We start from the raw sequence: 22,990 nt of genomic DNA, 5'->3' as shown, positions 1-22,990 counted from the left end.
TCCCACGCCCCAGCACCGGGGCCCGGGGACTCAGCAGCAGGGCGGCTCAGAGCCACAGCAAGCAACCGCCCTCAGCACTCAGCGAATTAAGTGCCGTTTTAGGAAGAACCCTTAACTTACAAATACCCTTCGTTCTACACAAAGACTCAGCGGTTGGTAGCGCTATTGAAAACCTCAGTGCTGACGTTTGACACTTGCCTCTAATATGGAATTCTTGTGAGGCTCGTTCACTTTCCCAGCCAGACAGCAGTGAGAGATGGCGTTGTGAATAATCGGCTTGTTTGATTTGCTACTGGGCTCCTTGAACAGCTTGGGACCTGGCAAACAGGCAAGACCCGCGACGTTAATCCCCGAAGACGCGCTCCGGGCGCACATGCTCGAGAACCGACGGTCTCCCAGAGCCAAGCGGCAGCCAGCCTCCCTCAGCAAGGTCCAGCCACCCCAAATCCGTTCGGAAGAATTCTCAACGACAAACGAATTAAAAGATTAAAGTGGCTGTTAGTCTGTCCCTTTCTACTTTCTCTTTGATCCCCCCAAAAAAGAAAAAGGAAATAGTACGTTTTAAATCCCGAGGCTCCCCAGGACACAACACTCGGCGCGGGGCCGCGGGGACAGAAAGGCGCGTCACCCGCCATTGGGGTGGCCGGGGCCCAGCACGGCCCGCCCCACCCGGGCAAGGAGGTGCCCGTGCTCTCCACGGGGGGCGAGGCCGTTACCTGTGTACTCGGCCACGGAGGCGAGAGAGGACGCAGCAGACGCAGTTTCCCAGTCTCTGTCTGTGCTCCTGCTGGGGTTACGGCTCAGCGTGGGCAAGGCTTCCAGGGACTCAACTCTGCCGAAGGAAAGGGCGATGGGACAGGGATGGTCACAGGCACCCCCTGGCGCCCCCACCCACACGGGCTGGTGGGACCCCGCCCCCCCACCATCGGTGCAGGGAAATCCGAGGTGGAGACTTCCGGCAACGCGGGGGCGGGGAGGTGCCCGTCTGTCCGCTCCGCCCTGGGGATCACAACTGTAAGCTTGGGCGAAATACAAAAGCCCGACACCTCAGGTGTGAGAGAGTGACGGGAACAGACCCGCTAGAGGGACGTCGGCCTCCACCAGAGGTCCGTCCGAAGGCTCCACCCCGACAGGGCGGGTCCCCGCTGGCTCGGGAAGCTGGAGGACAAAGTCTGGGACACCGGTGGTGCCGACACTCGAGGGACGAGGCCTCGGACAGGGAGGAGGGAGGGAACACCGAGGGCTCGGTGCAAAACCCCGGGTCTCAACAACTCTGATCCCTGAGCCGCGTCCCCCAGGGCAGTGTCCACTGAGCACAGCGAAAGCCGGTGGCACCGAGGCTGCGTGAGCTGCTCGCAGAGGAGCAGGGGCTCAAGTCTAAAGCCGGCCCCGGCGACCGACCATTAGAACAAAACCCCAACTGGGATCTGGAGTCCCCGAGACGTGCCCTCCCCGAGGCCCAGACACATGACGAGCAAGAACAAGGTGGCCACGGCCAGGAGAGGACGCTCACGGGGAGGACAAGAGGAGACAACAACACACGCAGACGAAGGGACGAGGCAACGGCAGTGGTTATGACGCCCCTGAGCAAACGGTGGGACCGACAGTCACCAGCATCTTCTCCCAGATCCCTTCTTAAGCACAAAGGAGTTTCCCGGGGCCAGCAGGACTCCTGCCCCCGCTGCCAGAAAGGCCCAGTAAGGACACGCCTGACAGGCCGTGCCAAGAAACACACGCTCGCCAAAAATGCGCAGCCTAAAGCTCATCGGGAGGAGAATCCTCGCTGTGGGCGGCCCGAGACAGCCGGCCTGGACTGTCAGAAGCATCAAGGTCAAGGGAGGGAGAGGAGGGCAGAGGCCGGTCTGGCCTAAGGAGGCACAGGATTCACGTGACGAGCGGTCCGAGCAGGGTCCTCGGCCCTCAAGGACGCCATGGGACGGCTGGTGACCACAGACGGGGGCTGTGGGCCCCAGGGAAGCGCTATCCGGGAACTGTGGGTACCTGGGGACACGTCCTCGTTCACGGGAAAGACACGCGGCTAAAGTCAAGGCTACAGAGCAAAAGGGCTCCAGCTCGGCGGCAGCGGCCGGCCGCGGAGAGATCGCCCCAGAACCACCGCACACAACCCGCTGCCCCACGCTCCGCTCCCCCTTACCGCTGGGAAGGTGTGCCCCCCGAGTGCACGCTCTCGGGTTCGGTGGTGGCCGCGGAAGCCAGGGACAGGCTGGAGCCCGACTGGGCGCGGCTCAGGTGATCAGCTGGCGAGACAAGGGAGCTGCTGCGAGGCCCGCCGGGGCCGCCCCGCCCGCTGCAGCCGCCCTGCCCGCCCCGCCTGCTTACGGGTGGAGGAGCACTTGGTCCCCGAGTCGCTGCACGACTCCTCCCGGTGGACGGACTTGGGCCGTGGCTTCCGGGGCTTGGCCTTCGGCTTCCCCAGCCCCTGCTCCTCCAAGATCTGCTGCTGCTTCCTGCGCAAATACTCCTGCTTGATGAGCTCCCGCCGCGCCTTCTCCTCCTCCTTCCGGATGCGCTCTTCCTCGGCTTTGCGCCTGCGGGACACCCGCTCCCCTCAGGCGTGGGCGGCGGCCACCGCGCCTGGTGTCCCTGCACCCCTGCGTCCGACACCCCGTGCCCCCGCCCCCCCGCATCCGACACCCCATGCCCCCGCCCCCCCCCGCATCCGACACCCTGTGCCCCTGCCCCCCTCGCCCTGCCCCATGTCCCCGCAGGCCCGCATCCAACACCCCGTGCCCCTGCACCCCTGCATCTGACACTCCGCGTCCCCACACCCCACTCTGTGCCCCTGCACTCCTGCGTCCAACACTCTGTGCCTCCCACACCCCACATCTCTGTGCTCTGCACCCCTGCAACCCGCACCCCCACATCCCACACTTTGTGCCTCCGCAACCCTCACCCCTGCATCCAACACTCTGTGCCCCTGCACCCCTGCATCCAATTCTCCATGCCCCCCGCACCCCACGACCCTGTGCCCTGTACCCCTGCGACCCACACCCCCACGTCCTTCACTCTGTGCCTCCACATCCCACACCCCTGCATCGAACAGTCTGTGCCCCACACGCCCACATCCGACACTCCACGCCCCTGCACCCCACGCCCCCACACCTGCACCCGCCTCCCCCGGGGGACACCCGGCACCCCTGCGGAGCCACGCGACCCCAGGGTGAGCACTGACAGCTCAGGGATGTTGTGCTGAATGAGAGGGACGAGTCCCAGAAGTGCCTCAGCCAGAGCTTGGCCTTGGGGCTGGGCGGGGAAGGGCAGGGGCGAGGCAGGGCAGGGGCGGGGGCAGGGCAGGGGCGGGGCAGGGCAGGCGCCCGCTTACCGGGCCTCATCTCTCTTGAGCTCCACCTCCGCCTCCAGCTGCTGCTTCCGCACCCTCGCCTCCTCGGCCTTGCGCTGCTGCTTCAGGAGGAAGGCGGCCCGCTTCTTGGCGAGCTCGTCCTCCGCCTTCTGCTCATCCTACGGAGCAGACAAGGTGCATCACACCGAGGGACACGGCCCTCCAGGCGCCCGCATGCACGTGTGCACGGAGAACACGCGTGTCCACCATTCTCCCTGATGAATTAGCGGGGGTTTACAGACGCTAACATACAAACGGAAACCAGTCCCAGAAACAGCCCCAACCTGGAGCGCCTAAGGGGCTCAGGCCACAATCTCCAGGTCTGTGAGTTCAAGTCCTACACCGGGCTCTGGGCTGACAGCTGGGAGCCTGGAACCTGCTTCGGATCCTGTGTCTCCCCCTCTCTCTGCCCCTCCCCCGCTCACGCAGTGTGTGTGTGTGTCTCTCTCTCAAAAATAAACAAACATTTAAAAACAAAACAAAAAAAAGAAACAGCCCCAACCGGCCACCTTCCTCAATGCTCCTACTGAAGCCAGTTTAGCCACACGGCTGTGCCCCGGGTTTCCACACAGTGAGCTGACACCCAGATCGATACCCGTTCATTTACAGTTTGAAAGCGTTAAAAACCAAACCCTGCTTCTTGCTTTTGGGAAAAGAGAAATCCTGTGCCCTGTGGGAGAAAGACCGTGAAAACAGAAAGGACTCCCCACCATCCGCCTCTCTCCTCCACCTAAGGAGACACTATGAGAAAGGCAGAGACGGAAACAAAACCCCTGGGGAACGTGCCTCCGCCAGCCGCGGCTCTGACACGCGCAGGTCACACGGGATCCCCGAGTCGGGCCCAGGGCAGCAGCCTCACCGGCACGCGGCCCTGATCGCACCAACAGGCCCTGCCCTGTCCTTGCGACATGGGGTGGGGGGCTCGGATCCCTCCCTGGCCCTTCGGGGGGCGGTGGGGGAGGTCCGCCGGCCCCGCTCCGAGCGTAAGGTCCTGACTCGCCAGCTGAGAAGATGCCGGGAGCAGTTTACCTTGAAGAAGAAGCCGACCCCCGGCTTCTGGTCGCCTTCGCTGGCGAGGTCCACGGCGCTCTGAGGGCCCTCCGTCTCCCCGTCCTCGTCAGGGGCCTTCAGGTCCGAGAGGTCCACCTCGATGAGACTGGCCTTGCCTCTGGGGGGCTCATCCACAGGGACGTTCTCCTTCCCTGAGACCGACGGACAGCTGAGCCCCACCTCCTTCACGCCGCTTTCCAGAACTTCTTTGAGGCTCATCTGTTCGGACAGGATATTCGCGTCTTTGGAAGAAGACAAGACAAGAGTCCGCTGGTTGTTCTCATCGTGGAGCCGGTAGCTGTCAAAGAAGTACTTCTCGGGAGGGTCACCGCCAGGCTCTGCAACACCGTCCCAGCCCGGGTCGGAGGGGGTGCGGGGCGGGCAGGGCCGTAAGTGCGGGAGGCTCTCCACGCTGGGCGTCGGGGTCTTGCTGCGGGAGGAAGCCTGCCGGTCCTTGGGGACTTTCAGGTCGGCCGGCCTCCCGGAGCGGGAATTCCGAGCCTGGCCGAGACGAGGAGGTTTGCGGTGACCGGCCGTCCCGGGCGGGGAGAGCGGCTCCACAAAGTGGATGGCCGCGCGCACCTGCTGGTCCGGGCCGCCGTGCTTGGGGCCCGGGGCCGGGGCCGCGGGCGGCTTCATGAGCAGCTGCTCCTGCTGCTGCGAGATCCTCAGGATGGCCTGCTGCAGCGTGCTGATGGTCTCGTTCAGCTTCTCGATGGACAGGTCGCACTCGCTCGCGTCCACCGCCCGGCCGGCGTCCTCCAGCAGCGCGGCGGACAGCGCCCTGCTCTTCTCCAGCTCGTGCAGCGCGGCCGGGGCCGTCGCTTTATGCTGCAGGAAGACCGGGCTCTCGGCGTCCACGTCCGGAGACTGCAGGGCGCCTTCCCTCCCCTCCTCCTTCGCGGCCAGCTCCTCCGTCCCGGGGGCCCCGTCGAAGTCCTCCCCGTCGTGCCGCGCACGCTCGCCCGCCGGCCGTCCGGGCTGGCGCGGCGGGGCGGCGCCGTCCGCCTTCCCCTTCTTGACCACGTGCAGGAAGGCGGCCTTCCCCAGCTTCAGCCGCTGCCGCGCGGACAGGGCCTCCACCTCCCTCTTCTGCGCCTCGATGGCCCTGCGCTTCTCCTCCAGCTGCATGTGCAGCTGCACCAGCTCGGAGGCCAGGAGGCTGGCGTGGTCCGCGCTCGGCCCGCCCGGGCTCTGCTCCCTCCGCTGCTTCCACGTGGTCAGCGGGGCCGGGCAGCTCTCCGAGGCGTCCGGCGTGGTCTTCTGGGAGCTGCTGGTGCTGGACCTGGTCTCGCAGCTGTTGAGCCTCTGGAGCTTCCGCTCCGCGAAGCTCGTCATCTTCACGCTGCCGCTGGCCGCGGAGACGCCGCTGACCTGGGACACGGCGCTCAGACAGGGGCTCGAGCGGCCGCTGGCGTCGTCCTTGTCCTCGTGCTCCCTCACCTTCATGTCCTCCTGCAGCTTCGCCGACTCCTCCTCGCCGACGTACCCGGCCATCACCACGGGGTGGTCCTCGCCGACCAAGTCCTGCTCGGCTTCCTCCAGGTCTGCGACGTCGGAGTCCGAGTCCTGCCTCAGCACGGCCCACGGCTCGGGGTCGTGGGCGCCGGGGCTCCTGGCACAGCTGACGCAGAACCTGCCCTCCGCGTCGTCAGCGGCCCTGGCCACGTGGAGAAAGAAGCCGTCGACAGACTGTCCCCGGGGGGACGGATCGAAATCACTCACCGCCTGCGGCCCCGTCTCAGCGGGCACGGGGTCCACGCCCGCGGGAGATTCCGGACAGGAGATCGGGGTGAAAGTCCTGGTTGGGTCACGGCCGCCGTGACTGCTGGGCGCCCTCTTGCGCACCAGGGGCTGGTGGCCCTCGCTGGGTCTCTTAGAGGCGAAGCTCCGTGGCCGCCCCTCTCCACACTCGTCCTCCTTGGCGATCGCCTGCTTCTCCTTGGCCGGCCTAAGCACGGCCGGCATCAACGGCTCCAGGAAGAAAGCCTCAGGCTTCCTTTCTAGGGTGTCTGCCAGTCTCTGGGGAGACCTGGCACTTGCCGGCAGGCCCCGGTCGCCGCCATGGGGAACCACGTCCGTTCTGATGACGGCCACGAGCTCTTCATCCTCGATGTGGACGTCGTTCAGGAGGCTTTTGCCATCGGTCTTCAGCGCTGCGGGCTGGGGCTGGTTCTGCGGAGTCAGGTTAATGACACTGGACGCCAGGCTATCCTTGCTGATGGAGCGGGCCAGGCTGACACTGTCACCGGAGCCGGGGTCCAGGTCACAGCTGGCAGCGTGATGGAGAGCAAAGGGCGCTGGCTGAGACACAGGCCTGCAACGTGGGGAAAGAAGCCCGTTGGACACACGCCACCGTCTATTCGAGAAGGGGACTCAAACACACGGAGAGACGAGGCACTAGTTACGAAAAGAGAGCACCGGCCTTACGTCTAGGGGATTTAAGCAAACCCTTCCCCGGAGCAGAGGACAACAGAGACCAGCTCAAGTCCGGCAGTCCCCAAACACGTAGGGGACACTTGGTTTGCGCATGAAGAGGCCCCGGGACCTCTTTGTGCCCTTAAAAGCTGCCGAGGCCCCCAAAGAGTCTTGGTCATACGCTCATTGAGCGCTCGCTCCGGCAGCACAGAAGCTAGTATTACATATCGATACCAATGTTTACGGTGCTAACATCAGAGCTGAAACGTTTCAAAAACAAAAAAAATTATGGCAAGAAAGCCATCCCGTAAGGTATGACCGTATTTTCTAAACGGAAAAAGCTTATGTGGAGTGAAACACTCTCGTGATCCTCTCTGCCGTCTGCCTCGGGATTCGATCTGTCAGAAGAATGAGAAAAACCGAGGAGAGGACACCCCAGCACTGTGAGGAAACGGTTCTGAGCCACGGACTCCCTGGGTGGGTCTCGGCGAGCCCAGCGGCCCCTGGACCCCCTCCGGAGAAGGGCAAGGTTAACCTGATGAACAATTCACACAGAAACTTCCTTGAAACACAGAGTTCACCTGTTCTGTTTTTCTGGCCATGCTACCGCTGCACCTCGTGGCTGGCCATCCACTCGGGTCAAAGAATTGGACCGGTGTCGCTGATCTGCAGGGAGGAGGAAGCAGGGCGTTCGGTATTAAGCAGCTGACTTCGTAGCATCTCAAATTCTTGCAACCTAATGTGGAAATTTCTCAAGGAAACGTGCTGTAATTCAGTATACCAGAACTGCCCAAGAAAAACAATGACAACCACGGTACAGCCTTCAAGAGTTTCAGTAAGTAACACGTGACTTAGTATTTAGTCCAAATCATGACATGAGACCATCGGACCTCTAACTAAACATCCATACGTGCAAGTCCTTGCTTATTAGGTACGACAGAACAATTTTCTGTATGCTTCACGTAATTAATGATACTTTCACCAGGGGTGCCTGGGTGGCTCAGTGGTTGGGCAGCTGACTTCGGCTCAGGTCATGATCTCCCGGCTTGCGGGTTCGAGCCCCGTGTCGGGCTCTGTGCTGACAGCTCAGAGCCTGGAGCCTGCCTTGGATTCTGTGTACCTCCCTCTCTCTGCCCCTCCCCCAGTCGTGCTCCATCTCTCAAAAATAAATAAGTGTTTAAAAAACAAAATGATACCTTCACCATAAAGACTATACATTCTAGGAAACATCCACACAAATTAAAATTTTCCGGACTACAATGACCAAATCAGAGTAGGAGTATCCCACCGAGGACCATCACCTAATGCATAGGCTGCAGGAGGAAGGACAGAAGACCAAGGCAGGTGCAGGGGACGTGCGCTCTTACCAGGAAGGCCCTCCCCCTGCGCGGTCTTCTGCTGTCTCTGTCTCAGAGGCAGTAAAGGGTGTGACGGGCTAAAGGCAGAGGCGCCTTTCCCCCTGAATGGGAAAGAACAGGAAAAGAGAATCACCAGTGTATCAGTCTCCAAGTTCAATGGCAAATGTATGTAATAAACCACAGAGAATAAACCACAGAGAGAATCACGAATCACGGCAACATACGAGAAAATCACAGGTTCTTTGGGAAAAGTTAATTATTATAAAAATTAGCCAAGAGTACCAAGAACTTCAAACCCGGGATAAATATCCCAAAACTGCCACTCGGGGACACAGTGGCTTGTGCAGACCCTCCCCTGCCTGGGGCTGCCGGAAGCAGAAGGCGGGGGGGGGGGGGGGGGGGGGGGCGGGCGGGGGAGGCCTCCCACGGCCAACCCCCCCTACTTTCCCCATCACCCCCACAGAACACGAACTGCGATTCTGAGTGCAAACTAACTGGAGAAGAGAAGCGGACGGGGACTCACAGGTGCTCGGGCTCCTCGGGGTGCAGGCGGTGCCTGTGGCCGCCTTCGGCTGGCAGGGCAGCAGGGGGCTGCACGTCGGCCGGGCTCGCCGCCGCGGGGCTGCCCAGGAAGCTGCGCTTGGTGGCGTTGGAGATGGGAACGGGAGGCCGACTACTCTTGTGGTGCGACACCGTTTTAGCTGCACAAATGGCAATTTACAGAAACGTCCGTGTTATTCGCAGTTACCGAAAACTTAGCAAGAAGCGCCTAAAAAATGAAACAACCCGCAGACTTCTCCCAAAACAAGACGACTGCCGAAAGTGAAAGCTGCAACACCGGCAGGGCGGGAACCAGCCGGCGGCCCGACCACCAGCAGGGACACAGAGCCTCAGCCCAGAACCAGGGGTCCGGTGGTCAGGGGCACCCCAGGTCACCCACCCAAGTAAAACACAAACCACCACATCCCACAGCTCTCATGGGGAGGAGGGTTCTAGACGTGGCACGCTTTGACCTGGGGGACACCCCGCCCAAGTGGCACACGGGCTCCGAATGGGGCGCAGAGCAGCCAAGGGCCCCTCCACAGGCACCGCCACGCGGACTACAGATCCCAGTGGGAGACACGCAGAGGCGGACGCTGGGCCCCTGCAGCCCCACGACGCCTGCTGACAGAAGAGAAGCCCGGGCCCGCTTAACAGGTGGGGCAACCCCGAACGCGGACAGATGCCGCAGGCTGCTGCCAGCAGGCCTGTCGTCAGCCCCGCCACGCAGGCACGGTGCGCCCGCGCACGAAGGGGCCGGGGCAGGGCTGCACCTACACGGGGAGGCGAAAGGCAGGCTCCCCCGGGGCCGGCACAGAGCCCCTCAGAGGGACCGGTCCCCGAGAAGCCAGATGCCCACGTGGTGGCACATCAAGTCTCTCAGACCCGCCGTGGGAGGACCGGTGACCCACTGAAGCAGACGGACACACGTCCCGCCTCGAGTCCGCCTTCCCGTCCGCAGGGCTCAGCCACGCCTGTAGCCCAAAGCAGCCAGCAGGTGCCCACGCCACCCACGTGATGCCAGGGACGTGCCTTACAGCAGAGAGGCGCCGGGGTGGGCCGGTGACCCGTGAGCCCCGCCGTGCCCCCCTTCCCTGCCCTGCTGCCTCCAAGTCTCCCTCCCGCTGTGTCTGAAAAACCACCACCGTCCTTCGGAGGGCAGCCCTTCCAGGCCAGAGCGCGCGTCGTCACCACACCCTGCAGCCAAACGCCACGAGTTTGCCCATCTCCGCCTCCAGTGCCGGCCCTGCTCCCAGGTGATGGTCGACACCTCGGGGTGAAACCCCAGGGGGGCGGGGGCGGTCGGAGACTCCCGGGAAGGCACTCAGGGTCCGGTGCACAGAGAGGGGTCATGTGCAGCACGCGACCTCACAGGACACAGTGGGAAGGAGAGCAACCGGGCAGGGACCAGGACGAGGCCCTCTGCAGAGGCAGAACAGGCGACCAGCCTCTCAAGCAAGAGATGATGCTAAGGCTCTTGAGCTGGGGAAGCCAGTGACAAGGACAGGGAAATGTACCCGCGTTCTTCCCCAAGCCCTGGCACCGTTCGACTAGCCTGCGGCCAACACGACGGGGACATCTGTTGGTCACCATTTCGTTACCGATTAGGCGAAGCATCTCTGCGTGCGTTTACTGGGCATTTGGAGCACCGCTTTATTGAAGTACCTGTGCAAGTCTTTTGCTTTTCTTCTGTTTGTTTGTTTTTTTTTCTCACTGGTATGAACAAGTTTTTTACACGATCTGGGTACTGAGTATACGCTCTGGGTACAGGTATCTGTTGTAAGTTCTAGGAGTGTCTTTTCCCCTTTATAGCTAGTTTTCTTTTTTTTAACTCTTTATCTCCTTTCAATGAAAACAAAGTCTCAATTTTAAGGTGTCTGTGTTACTAATTGTTTCCTTTGTGGCTTTTTAGATTCTTTCTATGGAATCGCAAGGACATGAAGACATTCTTCCATACTGTCTTTTTTTTCCTTTTTAATGTTTATTTATTTTTGAGAAAGAGAGAGAGAAAGACCGAGCGCAAGCGAGGGAGGGGCAGAGACAGAGCGAGACCTAGAATATGAAGCAGGCTCCAGGCTCCGAGCTGGCAGCACAAGAGCCCGACGCGGGGCTCGAACTCACGAGCCGTGAGAACATGACCTGAGCCGAAGTCGGACTTACCTGAGCTTAACCGACAGAGCCACCCAGGCACCCTTCCATACTATCTTCTTAAGTCCTTACAGATTTGTCCTACCCCGTGGCAAACACAGTTTTTTCTGCCCCACAGACAAGACTAGAGCTGCATTCTTCCCAGCCGAGGAAGAATTTTGTAGGCCATGGGCAGAACGGTGTGGCAAAAGGGGCAAGCTCCTTTGGTCTATTTGTAAAACTCCAATCACTCTCCGAACGAGCCGGATTCTGATCTTACAGGACAAGCACAGGCCCAGAGCCGCACGCTGGGAAAAGCTCTTTGAGGAACGCTCTAGGACATGATGCGAGAGCTGCAGACACGCAGCTATGAGGACAGCGCAGGTCTCTGTATTCCCAGAGGAAAGCACGTAAACGCCACTGTCGCATGACAAGGCGGAGACCCGTTAAGGGCGCCCTGGAGTACTGTATTCGGCATCTCTGGGAGGAAACGGCCATCGATTCCCAGAAGGTTTGTCACTCACCGTCTTTCAGCTCCTGAACATCCCTGGGCTGAACGAAATCTGGTTTGACATTCTCAAACCACCAGAAGAGCTCGGCAATAAAAACCATAACGTTCGGCTGAAAGAAAACAAACAAAAACAGGGACACGATAAATAGTTTATTCATCGATGGTTTTAAAAAATGCGTCTTTAATAATTCATGATTACCTTCAACACTAAGGGAGCATACAGCATGTCTTCTAAGGTGAGATAAAAGCATTTGTTAAGATACTCATTCGAGAACTCCCTCAGAAGCCGAATATTATACAGACTGTCAGCCATCGACGTTACCTCCTTCAAGCATATATCTGACGGGCAAAGAGAAAACTACAGTTTATCATACACACTCTGCTTCACAAGTGTGTTTGCATTTACATATGTGTATACACGTATATATATGTGTGTGTGTATATATGTGTGTATATACGTATATACACACACACACACGTGTATATGTACATATGATTTGAAATGAAAACATTTTAAATGAAGGGAATACTGATGTTTAAAAGGATAACATTAAGACACTTAAACACTGTACTAAGTAGAACAAGTAACAAGAAACACAGAAAGTAAGCTCTCCAGAAAAAGACCGGAGAATCTCCAGGCTTTGAGTTTAGTTGTTAACATCTAAAAAAGCACACCAGAAACTTTGAGATCTTAAGCCTGCGGTTCCAGAATGGACAGTACCGTCACTTTTCAGCTGATAAAGGACACTGCTGCATAAAGCTGTTAACATTTTACCAAGTTTCTTGCACCCACTGGACCCCTTGCATGAGGTTATCTCCACCGTGGGGGCGGGGGGGGGGGGGCAGGCTACCCAAGGAGTAGTCCAGAATACCACTGTTCCCCCAAACCAGGAGACGACGCGTAGCAGAGGTCTCCCTCCACGAAAGAGGCTGGGGACGGCTGGTCGGCGGCATCTGGGGCGCTGCTCTGCAGGCCGGTGGCGCCCCCGCCGGACCAGCACCGCCAGACAGCTACACGCAGCTCAGACTGAAACGGAAGGAGCCGCGCAGATGACGTGAGAGAACTCTGCCTGCCAATACACGTAAGTAAGAAAAGAACCGATTTAAAAATAATTTTTTTAAATAATTTTATTCTTCAGAAGAAATCACCGGGAAGAGTTCAGAAGCACAGACTACATTTGCGGTGCCCCAAACTCACGACGACGAAGTCCGTCCCCCGCCGCGTCCTGCACGATCAACACAGAACAGTGTTCTAAGCGGACTGACTACGCACGGACACCGCTAAGAGCTGCTTCCTTACTTTGCGCTGATTATGAAACATCACGGATATCGGGATCAGACTCCCAAGGATCGTCCGCTCGGACGGAAGCGTTGACACCACACCGTATCTGATTCAGATCTCTTCCTTCAGTAACGAGACGGCACCGCACCCGCACCCCCACGGTAAGGCTCTCCTCCGCCGGAGACCGCTGCCCGTCATCTAACACTTCAGTAAACTCTTGATTTATTTATCTTGAGAGACAGAGACAGACAGACAGACAGAGATCGAGCAGGGGAGTGACAGAGAGGGAGCGAGAGAATCCCAAGCAGGATCCACACTGACAGTGCAGAAGAGCCTGACACGGGGCCTGAACCCAAAACCGCGGGACCGTGACCTGAGCCGAAGTTAGACACTCAACCGACGGAGCCACCCAGGCGCCCCCGCACCTCCGTGAACTCTTCAATTTCAGCAGCCGCGTTTTCCCTCCACGGGCCCGTTTCTGGCGAGTTACGGCGCCCCTCCACCCAGGACGCCGTGTTCCCGACGCTCTCCTCCGGCGCCCAGTCGTGGCCGCCGCCCTCTCTCATCTCCACCGTCTTCCCTGCTCGCCGGCGGGGCCCCTGCAGGCTTGGCCTCGTGTTCACACCGGTGCCTTCCTCAAGTGTCGGGGGACCCGTGGCCACCCAGAGTCGAGCGCGGGGCACCGGGACGTGGGCCTCACGGTAGGGGGGCGGGTGGCGGCAGGGGTCTCAGTGATGGCCGCCCGAGGGCAGCGGCCGTGGGTCTTTGCCCGAGGCCAGATTCTGCACAGAAGCGTCCTTCCCGGTTTTTTAGCACCGTATATCCACTCAGTCAACGACACAAAGTCGGCAAGACGACACGAAACGAGATATGAAACACGTTGCTCCCTTGAAAAATCACTAACACGAAGAAACGCTGGTAAAAAGCAAAGGTCTTCAAGCACCTCCGTTCGTGCCACTTGAGACGGCGAGAGCAAGCAGGAGCCACGGGAGGCGAGCCGACGCCCCTCACACGTCAGGAGTGTCACACAGCAGTCCGCGGCCACAGACGTTAGGAAACGCTCACCGCGTAGGTGCGCTCACGTCTGTCACCGGACGAAGTCGCTCCGATACCGCGATCGTCCCCGTGCCGCTCGTCCCGTGGCTTGTTCTGTGCCCCTTCACCCTCTGGCTCTTTTGTCCGCGCCCGCCCACCCCCGCAACGACCAGTCCGTTCTCTGCATTTACGGCGACTTCGGCTTTGTTCTGTACACGCTCCACACACGTGAAATCGACACTATTTATCTTTATTATTCCTTTTTTCTTATTTCACTCAGCCCAACGGCCTCCAGGTCCGCCCACGTGGTCGCAGATGGCAGGCTTCCGCTCTTTCTCGTGGCCGCCTGATATTCCACTGCGTTTATGAACCAAGTCCCGTCTACCCGTCAGCGGCCCCCTCCCCGGCTGGAATGTACGCAGCCTCCTGGGGCAGGCGGACGGAGATCAGGCTCGCCTCCCAGCGTGAAGAATTTTACACAGAGCACTGACGCGGCGATCACCTTGTACCTGCCGGGCCGTGTGCGACACGTCTGGGACTCGAGCCGTCTGGCTCGGCTGCCCCGGGAGCGCGGGCCCATCTCTGAGGCGCGTGGGGAGGAGGTCACCGCGGTGTCCCACGCCCCGGGCGCGTCCGTTCCCCTGCCTGTGCGGGATTCTGCGGGAGCGAGCCGGCCTGCTGCCCCGGCACGAGCCCCCTGCCCTCCTCGCCGCTCCCTAACGAGGTGCTCGCCGCTCCGAGACCAGACGTGCCCCGTCTCCTGTCTCCTCCCAGACGGAGCCTGCACTTCAGCCCCTTCCTGGTGTCGTGATCTCCGACTGGCGGGAGAGAGAAGACCACCCCCCACTCTCCCTCCTTCAGCGTTCTTTGGCTTTACCTCTTTTCTACCGCACGACATGAACCGAGTTCGCGCTCATTTTCCAGAACGTGCCCTGAGGCCCCCGGCTCTGGCGTGCGTGTGTGCGTGTGTGGTGCTCGCTCATTATGCAGTCAGTTGTCTCCTCAACGCCGGCGTGTCCCGGGCGCCAGGTCTGCTGGCTGGGACGCGTCCCCGAACAAAACGGATGAAAACCCTGCCCCTCGTGCAGCCCGCGCTAGACGACTGCGCCGAGCCTGCGACTTTGAGCCACAAGCACGTGACAGTGTCCTCTTTGGTTTCCGAGCATTGAAGAGTTGAGAGGTTTGGAGAAAGACTTCTCGCTCTGCCGCGCCGCGGGAAACCTGTCGTGGTCTGCGAGCTGCTGAGGCTCCTTCTGGGGCCACGGTCAAGTCCACTTCTTACACACGCTTCCGGGCTCGGCTATTCTCAAAGAGCGGACGGCGTCGCGGTCGGCACGCTGGCCCACGCCGTGACTCTTGCGCTCCACATCCCGTGCGTGGCCTTCCTCCACTCGTACCTGCTTCGTCAGCCAGGCCCCGTGACCGAGCTCGGGAGTGAGTCCGCTCGCTGCTCCTGAACGTCCGTCGTGTTTCTGACCTGCCAGCGTGCCAGGGCCAGACGCGACGAGGCTTGACACACCACCACGTCCTTGCTCCTCTTTCGTAAGGACCCCCTCCTGCCAGGAGTCTGCTTTGTCTTAAGACCCCCAACGGATCGGCCAGAGGCCACTGCGGCAGGAACCGCCCGACCTGGCGAACCGCAGGCAGACCTGAACAATACCGAGGATGCAGAGGACAACAAAACCAGGTGCTGAGGGCCCCGGAAAGTTCCATCACACGTTCAACAAGCTCGTTCCCTGTCTGTCTTAGTGTTCCCACCGCCTGCCTTCTGTCCGCCGTCACCGTGAGCATCCGGTGTCTCCTTCCAACATCCTTTCCGCCCACGCCCGGGTGCCAGGCCTGTCTGTCACCTCTGCCGGTTCTGCGCAGGCTGTCGGCCCACGTGGTCCTCCTTTCCCACTGGGCTCATGTGCGGCGGCCGGGGCACCCCCCATACAGCAGACCTCCCTCCTGCCGTGACCCAGGGCTTGCACTAGTGCGAGACTCCGTTCCACCAGAACCTTCCCCTTGCCACGCGGGCAGCCTCTAGTTCAGCCCCTCCCCGTCCGTGACGCAGGCTGGCAGCTCCGTCTCCTCGAGAAAGATCCCTGGCCCAGGGCCCGGGGCCCCTGGCATCCGACGCATCTCCGGCATCTGTCCCAGGCCGGCAGATGGGCCTTTCCTAGCCCTTCCCAGGGTCCTGGTCACTGCCCCCAACCACACACAGCCCCAAGGCTAGAGGGGCACGGGAGACCAGACAGGACTCGGGGCAAACAGGTGTTGACTCGGAACTCGGGACTGTCACTGCAGCGTAGAGACCCTCTGGAACCTGAGTCTCCCCCGCTCTTTCAAGTTCTGCTATTGTCTTATTTATAAAAGACGCTCTATCCAGCACTCCTGTACTTGGAGCAGGACCGACTCCCGCTCCGTCCTCTGGTGCCAGGATCTAAGACCAGTATGTCACGGGCGGGGGAGTCGTCTGGCCGTGCTCTTGGCCCGTACCTCCCTCCTTCAGAAAGAAGGATGCGCAGCACAGGGTAGACCAGAATTCCCGTTCCCGAGGCCCCGCACGCGGCCACTGTCGGGCGGGGAGCGCCTAAGACACACGCTGGCACCGGCACCACTCGGGCACGAGCCACTCAGACGGACTCTGCATCTTCCCGGCCCCCAAGCAGCTTCCAGGTGCTTTACGTCAGCTGCGGCGGGATGGACAAAGTCCTCCCCGCTCTGGAACTTAGGAGAAGTCACGTACCCTTAACACTCTACAATTTCTTCACGGGATACAACTGCAGGTTAAGCGTGAGCACACGACCCGCTAACGTCCCAGCCGGCGTCTCAGCGAGCCGCTTCCCAGGCTTTTGCGCGTGTGCATCAGGCTGCGCGTGACGCTGCCCGGGCCTCGCGCCCACCCCGGGGGGCGCTCCGCACTCACCATCCAGCTTCATTTGCTCCGGGCAGTAGTAGTGGACCACGGCCAGGAGGGCGGCCCCGTCACTGCCGTCTCTCATCAGGTCTTCCAGCAGCGGGAAGTAGGGCGGCTGCCTCGCGGACAGGTGCTCTCGGCGATAGCGCACCTGCGGGCGACAGAAGGAGAACGGTCCACGCGTGACGTGCCTCCACGACCCCGGCCGCTAAGGGCAGGCCGTTAAACCTGGAACTGCCCAGATGCCCGCGGGATGATGTTTCGAACAATGGCGATCATATGGAAAAGCTCACACGTCTGGATGACGTACTCGGCCTTGGACACACACGTCAAGATCCAGGGCACTGAGCGCCACGGCCACGCTTGGGGGACAGCAGTTAGCTGCTAACGGTGCCAAGGCTGTCCCACGCTACGGGGCGCGTGAGACCGGATACGGAATGCGTGGCTACGCTACCGAAAGCCGCATCCTCTGAGCAAGCGAGAAACAAGTTAAGCAGTGACCACCCTAATGCTCCGAAGACCCACCTGACTGTTCCTTTCCTCCGCATCATCGGCACGAACCTCAGCCAGTAAGAAAAGCGCACGACAACGTTAACGTCTGGTCTGAGAAACTCCCCAAACCGGTTCGACAAAATTTCATAGAAAACATCCACCGGACCCTTTAATAAACGCAACGAAGCGTCAGGAAACCGAATGCACGCGAGGTGCCACGTAAAACAGGTGCTTTTCCAAGGTTTCCACACTTGCGCCTCTGGAGGGCAGGGTATGCACGCCACCCCGAGCCTCTCCGCGCGGCCCCCACGGCACCGCGTCAGGTTCCGAGCGTGCAGACACGCAAGCCGTCCGGGGAAGGGGGGCCTGTCCCGGACGTCCTGCCGCGCACTCCGTCCCTCCTGCGTTAACGCTTCCGGTCGGGACGCGCCTTCTCCAGCGGGAGAAAATACACGACAGAAGCGGGAGAGAGGAAACCAGCAGTCTGTGCTAACGACTGTGGGTCGCTGAGAGCTGCACAGATGGGTTCAGCCCCAGGAAAAACCATCTCTCGGCAGTTGAGAATTTAAAGTCGTCTGAATAAATACACAGGGTGATCGATGCTGGAATCGGGTATAAAAGACGCCTAACGCATTCTTTCAAAACGGGAATGCGGTTTATCCTGTGTCACCCAAGTCTGTGTTGACGGAGACCTTAACTTGTTTCTCGAGGCCCGCGGCGGGCCCGGGGTGCGGCATGCAGGGCGTGGGGCATGCTCCGGGCCAGGCTTCCACACAGACCACACGGCACACATGGGACGGAGCACGGCATGCGGTGAAGCAAATGGTTTCTCCACTGAGCACAGATGGCATGTGTGTAACTGAACTCAGGGGACACAGCTGAACACGGGAGTAGGACCTTCGAGTCAGGCTCCTAAAACCTCCAGGCTGCAGCGCAGCGGGCTGAACCATCCAAGCCTGCCGGCCTGGCCACACCCGCCCGTGCTCGTCCTCACCGGCCCGTGTGCTGTGGGCTGGAGGCACAGCCATGGCCACCAGCGTCTCCAAGGAGACCCGGACGCTCACCGCCCTTGGTCACGGTTTTCAGCTTCTACAAACCCCTCAGCTGAGACTTTGCTTCCTACAGGACAGCTCCATTTCTGACGCTCTCTTCGCTAAATAACACAGGTTCATACTTAGCGCTGTGGCCTTCAGGATTCGGGAAGTTAAGAGACACGTAAAGATTCACAAAAATGCTTTCCTCTTCTTTGTTACTAATCCATCTCAAAGAGAAGCAAAATTATCCACAAAGTTGGCCACAAAGCAGAACACGTCACCGCTCACGTGGGTCGGATTTACCAGCTTACAGCCGTGGTATTTCCTCTATGATAAAACTCTAAGGATAACCCGGTCTGAGTAATTAAACTAAAGGAACAGACAAGTGAAGGGGTGTGCAAAAAGGTGTGTTCTAAGACTTCACCGCGAAATGCACCCCTTGGAGTAGCCGGTGTTTTTCCACAGGAATGGCGTTAGCACGCTGGTTCTGCTCCCAGAATGCACCACCAGGTGGGGAGCACAGCTAACGCGGTAGGTCCAAGTCACTGGCTCGTAACTTTCCTTTTACCGGAAGTTAACTTGGATCCCAGAAAGCCCGCATCCACGCTGACCTAACTCAGACCCTTTCCCCACCCCGGGCGGGCAGGCGGGCGGGCAGCGGGGGTGGTCCCGACACCCAGGGAGCTGTCCCTAGAGACAGAAGCCCCTCCCTCCCTTCCACAAGGCCCTTCGTCCTTGGACGACCCACGTGACACTTCCTGAGCGAGATCGCATTAAATACCACCATCAGGGAAGGTAACGTCAGGACAAAAAACGTAGACAGTAACTTGGGAAATGAGACTAGTCTCATTCCCTCCTTCCCTCCGGTGTCTGCGAGAAGAAAGAATGTCCGCTCGTTCTCCCGTAAAGAGTAACTAAGTGTCCGTTAAGAAGAAACACAACCTTCAGTCTCTAAAACTACCTAAGAAACCGGGCAAAACCAAACTGGGCGTGTCTACGGAAAGCCTGCTGAGCCCAGAATCGCGTTCTCGCTAGTACTGCAGGGAAGTGACGACAATACCAAGGAGGACATTGGACAAAAGAGGCAGGTTCAGGTGTGAGCAGCTGTTTAATGGAAGCGAGTGATTGCGACAGGATGGCCGTCTGGATGCAGCGGGTGCGCGGAGGTCACTTACGGGCACTAACTTCCAGTACCACTTGGAGGGGGACTGCGCGGGAAGCAGGGAAGGAAGGCAGGAGACGGTGTCAGCGGGCGGGCCGCGTCCGGACCGCGTCGCGCACACTTTCACACAACAGTCACAGGAGAGCCGGGTGTCCTCTGACAAGTGAGACCCGCCCAGGGCGCATGACCTGGATGCCCCGTATCGTCACACGACCGAGGCGGAGGGGACACAGGCACCTCCGCGGGACGCTCGGCGTGGACCGGCCACCACAAAGGACAGCTGCCGACTGCAACTCGGGGGGTGCCGGGCGTGTCCCCTGTGCCCACGTGACGGACAAGGAGGCTCACAGACATGCGGCCCGGGGTGTGCTGCCCACGGCCTCCCCCCCCAGCCCCCCCACCGCCGGCAGTGAGAGGACCAGGTAAGGGGTCGCAGGAGACCGCAGACGTGGCCGGGTCACATCTCATGCGCATTTAGGGGATGGGGATTCGGTCACACACCCGCTTGGCCAAAAACCACTATCCCAGGGGAAGAAAAGGGCGGAAATGACCAGAACGCGTAGCGCGCCACCTGTGTCATTTCCACATCCATCCGCCTGAAGTCCACGCAGGCTCGCAGAGGCGCACCAGCGGCTACGCTGGACCTCACGGGGGACAGACGCGGTTTTCAAGGGCACCCTGGACAGGAGGCAATTTTCTCCCCGTTTGGTGAACCTAGAAGCCAACTCCCGGGTTGTCCCGTACGCCCCGCCTCCTCGAGCTTCAATGCGCCCGACCTCCCCCTCGCCCTCCCCAGTTAGATACAAGGCCACCCCCGTGCAGGGACGAAAGAGGAGCACACGGTCACGCCCACCACCAGGGCCACTCGGCGGAGACCTGGGAACGCCCTCCGGGCCGAGTACAAATAGAGGAAGCAAGTGGCGGACTCGGACAAACTTCGTGACAACCGCGAGCCTCACCAGACGCGTTCCGGGAGCGTTAAGGGCACCCTTTACCTTTTGATGGGCCGGACTTTCCAATAACTGCTGTTTTAGCTTGACTTCTTTCTCTGTTATCTCTCTCATTTTAAGATTTACCTGAAGCAGAAAAAAATGCATTAAAAGGGTAACAACTTTTTCTGTGGGTTGTATCAGTAGCTTCACCTCCCGCCCGGAGAGCCCACCTCGCTCGTTGCAGCCTGACTCTCAGACGCACGTTGGGAATAACTGGTTTAGGCCAATTCCGCAAACGCAGAAATATACGGATCCCACACGGTCTGTGCTGGGCGAGACCCCAGAGCTGGCCTGCCGCTCCGGGAGACACTCTGTGCCTCCACACTCGGGCCACACTCGTGGCCGCCCACAACAGGGCCAGTGAGCCACGCCACCGAATGCCCGGGGTGCTCAAACAGCGCGAGCTGCCACCATCAGCAAATGCCGCCGGTAAGACAGCGTGGGGCAGACGCTCCCGCCGAGGGCCTAGGGGGTGGCTCGCGTGTTCCCTGACCGTTCGCAAGTAACTCCAGATAAACTTCAATCGTAAAATGTAACCGTGCACTCCCTAGCTAACACAACTTCTTAGAAATTATTCTCTCCTGGAATGATTAACCCAACGATAAAATCAAAACTACAGTTACAGAGTAAGACCACGAGGAAAGACACTCATCAATGCTTCGAGGACACGGTCAAAGCTATGAGATGAAAAGACACAGAACCGAATGTTTTACTAAACAAGAACACAGATAAACGAACTCATGCAAATCAAATCAAGAAGGTAGAAAATTTGTTTTGAAAATATGGTAAAAGGAAAATCAATACAGATAAATTTTAAAACAAATGAATCAGAATAGACAGTGGGGGTGCCTGGGGGGCTCAGTTGGTGGAGCAGCCATGGTCTCGCGGTTCGTGGGTCCAAGCCCTGCGTCGGGCTCTGTGCTGACGGCTCGGAGCCTGGAGCCCGCTTCGGATTCTGGGTCTCCCTCTCTCTCTGCCCCTCCCCCGCTCACACTCTTTTTCTCAAAAATAAATATTAAAAAATTCTTCTTTGAAGGATAGATGGATGGATAATATAGCAAGTATTATAAAACATTACTTGTAAAATCTGGGTGGTAGGCACATGCATGTTCTCTGTGTATCTCTTCATGTTCGCAATTTTTCCCAATAAAACCTTTTCATACGATCTGTTTCTGTCATATGCAAGATAGTTTCCTAACACGGAAAAGGTTTTTCTGATTAGATTGATGGCGATACCAACGAATGTAATCTTTGATACTGTTCATGAAACGTGACAACGTCGCAAAGACCTACACAACCCTCCCTGAAACTGTTTTCCAAATGACCAATGTGCGACGTTACCAAGGCACGGTGACTAAAAGCCAGGAAGGACACAAGAGCCACGAGTGGACTTTAATATAACCGAGGACAAAGGTCATGGAGTTAGCATCCAGAACACGTAGAAGAATTCTCGTAACAGTAAAAAGACAGAGGATCCGAAAAGGTGTCTCTTCGGAGGAGACCTGCAGGTGGCCACGCGCACGAGCTCGCAGGGGCTCCCCCCGAAGGAGATTCGCACCTGAACCACAAGACAACACCTCACACCCTCCAGAACGGCTAGAATCAGACAATCAGAAAGCAAGCGTCCGTGAGGATGTGGGACACTGGAGACCGGAGACGCCGCCGAAGGGGTAAGAAATGGCGAGGCTGCTCTTCGAAAAGGTCAAGTTTCCACACGCTTCGGCGATCCCGTCCCCAAACACCCGAGAAACAGGACAGCACAGCACACAAACCTCGTCCACAACGACCACAGCAGCATCCACGAGGGCCGAGGACGGGCACAAGCGCCCCCCGGCCGAGGAGCGGCACGTCCGCCACACGAGGGAGCGGAGCACCGTCGCGGGCTACGACACGCTCCGGCACGGGTGACAGCTGAAAACGCGATGCTGAGTGCGGGCGGCCAGACGCAAAAGGCTACCAAGCGTAGGACCGCGCTGGCCCGAAATGCCACGGTCAGCAAGGGTGCAGACAGGAGGCGGACCCGGGGCGGCCAGGGGCCGGGGCGGGGATGGGCATGAGTGCCGACCGGAACTCTCCGGATGTGATCAGAACGTTTGGAACTGGCGACGACAGCTGTACGACTTCGTGAATATGTTAAACACCACTGAACCGGAGACTTCAAAATCCTGCGTTTTACAACCTCGATCTTACCCCAAAATGTTTTAAGGAGCTAATTGATAAGAGTTTCAAGTTCTATACTGCAATTAACCTCCGAGAAACTACTACCTGTCAAGTTTTGGTGTCGAATCAAAAGCAAACGAGCACGCGGACTTGCAGGGAAGAGGGCGGAGCGGGACGACCCTAAGCCCCCCGCTCGTCAGTGCAGACGACCCAGAAATCGGCCCGCAGACCGGCAGCACAGATCCCACGGCCAACCGTGCGGAAGCGGCCGCTTGGACATCCGAAGGGAGGACGGCATTCTGCACACCGTAATCTCCGCAGAACGTAACGGCGCTCACTCTCCCACCCACGCGCACTTGGGAAGCCAGACCATCTCCGCGTGCTCCCACGCAAACGCTCTGGGAAGGCAGGCAAGAGAGTCCGGCTTCCCTTGCAGTAAGCCAGATATTAAAGAATCGTACAAATCTGTAAAATACCATTTCCTCTTTCAGAAAATATAGTTATTTTTGGTAAAAAAAAAAAAAAAAAGGAATACGTTATTTATATTAATATGAAATGAGTTTTGT

At 59.1% G+C, this 22,990-nt stretch overlaps 1 protein-coding gene across 4 annotated transcripts in view; it reads right to left on the bottom strand.

Annotated features, from left to right (window-relative positions):
* The window catches only part of CAMSAP1 (calmodulin regulated spectrin associated protein 1), a 55,724-nt gene that overhangs the window by 3,980 nt on the left and 28,754 nt on the right, over positions 1–22,990 (bottom strand). For 3 of the 4 annotated variants that reach the window (XR_002076419.2, XR_002076420.2, XM_019435927.2), the window contains exons 5-18: positions 20,268–20,348; positions 19,286–19,318; positions 16,594–16,735; positions 11,565–11,704; positions 11,379–11,475; positions 8,711–8,888; positions 8,197–8,288; positions 7,411–7,495; positions 4,391–6,728; positions 3,344–3,480; positions 2,341–2,549; positions 2,156–2,258; positions 717–832; positions 199–317 (exon numbers count right to left, since the gene is read on the bottom strand). Coding sequence is in view for 2 of the 4 variants with exons in the window: in XM_019435927.2 (XP_019291472.2) it covers positions 199–317; positions 717–832; positions 2,156–2,258; positions 2,341–2,549; positions 3,344–3,480; positions 4,391–6,728; positions 7,411–7,495; positions 8,197–8,288; positions 8,711–8,888; positions 11,379–11,475; positions 11,565–11,704; positions 16,594–16,735; positions 19,286–19,318; positions 20,268–20,348 (3,870 nt within the window). In the remaining 2 variants the exon portion in view is untranslated. The remainder of the gene's footprint in view (positions 1–198; positions 318–716; positions 833–2,155; positions 2,259–2,340; positions 2,550–3,343; positions 3,481–4,390; positions 6,729–7,410; positions 7,496–8,196; positions 8,289–8,710; positions 8,889–11,378; positions 11,476–11,564; positions 11,705–16,593; positions 16,736–19,285; positions 19,319–20,267; positions 20,349–22,990) is intronic. The other variant, XM_019435929.2, reaches the window with a different exon arrangement.

Source organism: Panthera pardus, unplaced genomic scaffold (genome assembly GCF_024362965.1).
Source record: "Panthera pardus isolate Hobbes unplaced genomic scaffold, ASM2436296v1 HiC_scaffold_20, whole genome shotgun sequence".
Classification (NCBI taxonomy): Eukaryota; Metazoa; Chordata; class Mammalia; order Carnivora; family Felidae; genus Panthera; species Panthera pardus.
The sequence above is the reverse complement of the archived record's forward strand: the minus strand, read 5'-3'. Positions and strand labels throughout refer to the sequence as shown.